Source organism: Octopus bimaculoides, chromosome 7, assembly GCF_001194135.2.
Source record: "Octopus bimaculoides isolate UCB-OBI-ISO-001 chromosome 7, ASM119413v2, whole genome shotgun sequence".
Classification (NCBI taxonomy): Eukaryota; Metazoa; Mollusca; class Cephalopoda; order Octopoda; family Octopodidae; genus Octopus; species Octopus bimaculoides.
The window spans coordinates 44481403-44485201 of NC_068987.1; the positions used below are offsets into that span (position 1 = coordinate 44481403).

A 3799-nucleotide genomic window follows, 5' to 3' on the forward strand; every position below is an offset into this window, starting at 1 on the left:
ATATATATATATATATATACACACACATTTAATATAAAAGATATAAAGCAAAATAAAATATAAAGATACCTTGCTGAAGTTCATATTTTCCTTTTCATAATCAGGTGTAACAGGAGACAAGAATTTCGGACAGGCTCTACTGAAGCACTGCTCAAAATCATTTATACTTCTGCAAATAAAAAGTAAAACAAACTTAGGATTAATAAAGCAGATTCAAGTAAGCATGGAGATACAAAATATTTCCCTTTCAGCAACAACAATCCTATTTAAACATTAGAAACACTATAGCCCCTACCCCTTGGATCACTTCCTCTTTGTCCTATAATCATCATCATTGCTGGCAAAGACATTAGTGGTGATCTTTGGTTTTAGGAACATGTATCGGCAAGATCAATATTGAAACTAAAGCAATTCAGGAAAATACAAATATAGCACAGGTACAATAAACACTAAAAATGTACAGAAAATAGACCCCATCAAATGCCAGTGGGGAAAGCTAGAAGTAGTTGATAGCCTCCATTATCTAGGTGACTAAGTCAGAAGCAGAAGCGAATGCTCAGAGTGTAGCTGTTAGAATAATAGGCTGGGCAAAGTTCAGAGAGCTTCTACTTCTGTGGGTAACTAAGGGCCTCTCCTTCAAAGTGAAAGCCAGATTGTATGATGCCTGTGTGCAAACAGCCATGCTACATGGGCCGTGACCACCAAGGACATGCAAAGACTCGAAAGAAATAAAGCTGGTATGTTTCAATGGATATGCAATGTCAGTGTGCATGTAGGAGAGCATGTAAGCGTCTTGAGAGAAAAGTTGGACATAAGAGGTAAGAGATTCAGTGTGCAAGAGAGACGACTGTGTTGGTATGGTCACATGATGCATATGGACGAAGACAGTTGTGTAAAGAAGCGCTAATCTGTAACTGTGGAGGGAACCTGTGGAAGGGGTAGACCCAGGAAGACACGAGACAAGGTGGTGAAACATGATCTTTGAACATCAAGCCTCATGGAGGAAATGACTATTGACCGAAACCTTTGGCAATATGCTGTGCTGGAGAAAATCTGTGAAACCAAGTGAAATCATAGTTAAGGCTGATGCCAAGGTCATGTAATTGGCACATAAAAAGCACCCTTCAAACATTGGGCCTCACAAAGTCAATAAGTGATCGAGACCTTTGGCGATATGCTGTGCTTGAGAAAACCCGTTAAGCCAAGTGAAATTGTATACAGGGCCAATGCTGGTGTCATGTAACTGGCACGTAAAAGGTACCACTACACTCCACTCTTGGTGTGATTTGTATTAGGAAAGGCATCCAGCCATAGAAAACAAGCTGAATCAGATTGGAATCTGGTGTAGCCTTCCATCTTACCAGCTTCGGTCAAACCGCCCAACCTATGCCAGCATGAAAAGCAGATGCTAAATGATGAAGATAATGATGAGAATTGCCTAATTGAGTGCAATAATTCTGTCATTATCTAAACTGTCTGGGACATCATAGAACCAGGGTTGGGCTCAGGCAGCCAGTTGGTATCAAAAGAATTAAATTTCATTTCTTTTTTCCTCAGCAACATTTAGAATTCAGTGCTAACAGACTAAAAGAAAAGGGATCAAATATGAAAAGAACTGACTCACCCCATTTGCATTTTTAACATACTGTCTCCACATTTTTCCCGTAACCTGAAATGAACACTTTCATCAATACGCATCGGATGAAGAACCAAGCAGATGGCCAACAACATGTACATTTTATCATTCATTTTGTTGATCTGTAAAGTGAAGAGAAGAGAAGAAAAACAGTGGCAAAAGCAGGTATCTTTCAGGAATATATCATCAAAAGGTTAAAACATGATTAGTTAGCAACAAGTAATTAAAACTCAGTTACTGATTTAATGAGGAACAGACCTCTGTATACAGTAGAAAATAGATTACTAAGAGAAATTACGCAGAAACACCACCAGTAGGAAAAAAAAAAAACAATAGTTAAGTTAGTGCTGATATATTTAATATAGTGATCACTGAAAAAAATGTGTAGTGAGCCTAAGACAATATTAGTCAATGCTCCATACAGTCAAATTATTCTGACAAGCATAGGGAAACAACTCTGAACATGTTTAGATCCTCTTCAACGTCCTCACAAAAGACTTCACTACTTGTCTAAGCAGTGATTAGAGAAACAGGATGTGCAGTAACTGTACATGTAAAAATTAGCATAAAGTGATAGTAATGAAAACAATACATATAATATATAGCTAGATTTTAACAAAGTGACATAAGTAACTGATATCTGGTCTGGCCAAACATGTAATATTAATCAAAGCCAGACATTTCAGTACGAGATACCTTTCCTGCAGCTAACCAGGCTAGAGTGATACAATGCGAAACATGTAGAGTTAAATGTTTTGACAAGGAGCATGAGATTTGAAGTTACAAATATAAGCTCAGTAGTTTAACACCTCGACCACACAGCTTCTGTGCAATATTTAGACTAAAATAATAAGTGTAGTATTAACAGTGACATCATACAACCGAATTATATAAATACATGCTCTGTAGTGTCATAGCTATTCTATCATATTTGATTACACTGACCCCAATGCTTGAATGATAATTTATTGAGCCTGAAAGGATGAAGGGCAAAGTTGATCTTAGCAGAATTTGAAAGAATATAAAGACAGATGAAATGTCATCAACATTTTGTCTGACTGCTAATGATTCTGCCATCCTGAGGCCTTTCTCTCAATTAAAATAATGAATGAAGTATTAACAGTGACATCCATACCTGGTCATACAGCTGAACCTTATACTGGAACATCTGTTCAGTACGCTGGATATAGAGTAAAATGTTGGAGAATGTACGAATGGCATCTTGGTACCGGCGCATCATCATATAGGCAAATCCAACATAATAAAAGGTGGTGATCTGGCATGCTGGCACACAAGAATATTTATTCTGAAAGTGGGAATATTAGAAATTGTTAGCTTCATTTAAATTCTCCAGAAAAACGTCAGGCTAAAAGAAATTTTAATCTAGTTAACAGTATATTTCAATTATAAATCTTTGCAAACAATCTAACCCCAAGTTATAGGGCTGCATACACATTAACCTTTTTGTTACCATATTTCTACTGAAATACACTGCCTTAGTTTCAGTTAATTTTGAAAATAATGAAGAACTTAGTAATAAAAAACTTGGCCATTAAGCTGGTGTTTTGAACATAACTTAATTAGTATTTACATTATTCTGTCAAAAGCAATGCTTCTTTATTCATATTATTTTGAATTCAACGAAGCATTATCTTGTAGTTTTGAGATTTTGATGAGGTAACTTAATTTTTAGAACGATATTGTAGGGCTGTTGTGAGAAGCCAGATCATATAACCAATGGGCAGTCTCAAGTGAGCTGGTATCAAAAGGCTCAATGAATAAATTTGTTGATTAGGGATTCAATGTAATAATTAAAGTCAAAATACAACCTGTGTCCTTGATGTTCCCATGCTGAACTTGTTATTAAGGGCCAAAGACTGATAGTCAAGCACAATGACAAAATACTTCAAAATAATGAGCCAAGAAAACTTGTGTATGATTCCCCCAACTTGTTAAAAATAGCAGCCAAATATCTAACTACACCCCACCACTTTGAAAAGAAAGGGACATGTTGGATAATGTAGTCCTGGATAAGCTATGCTCAAGGGAAAGACAGGATGGTCATGACTGGAAAGCCAACTCTGCTCAGTTAGAGATGACCAGCTACTAAACAACAACAGCTTTACAATACAAATAAAAAAATTGCAAGTGAGTTATAAACAT

The 3799-nt window shown here is 36.4% G+C and overlaps 1 protein-coding gene across 1 annotated transcript in view; it reads right to left on the reverse strand.

Moving 5' to 3' along the window:
- Positions 1–3799, reverse strand: part of LOC106868606 (eukaryotic translation initiation factor 3 subunit L-like) — a 43096-nt gene that overhangs the window by 21009 nt on the left and 18288 nt on the right. The window contains exons 10-12 of the mRNA XM_052969414.1: positions 2772–2956; positions 1625–1758; positions 70–169 (exon numbers count right to left, since the gene is read on the reverse strand). Of these exons, the coding sequence (XP_052825374.1) occupies positions 70–169; positions 1625–1758; positions 2772–2956 (419 nt within the window). The remainder of the gene's footprint in view (positions 1–69; positions 170–1624; positions 1759–2771; positions 2957–3799) is intronic.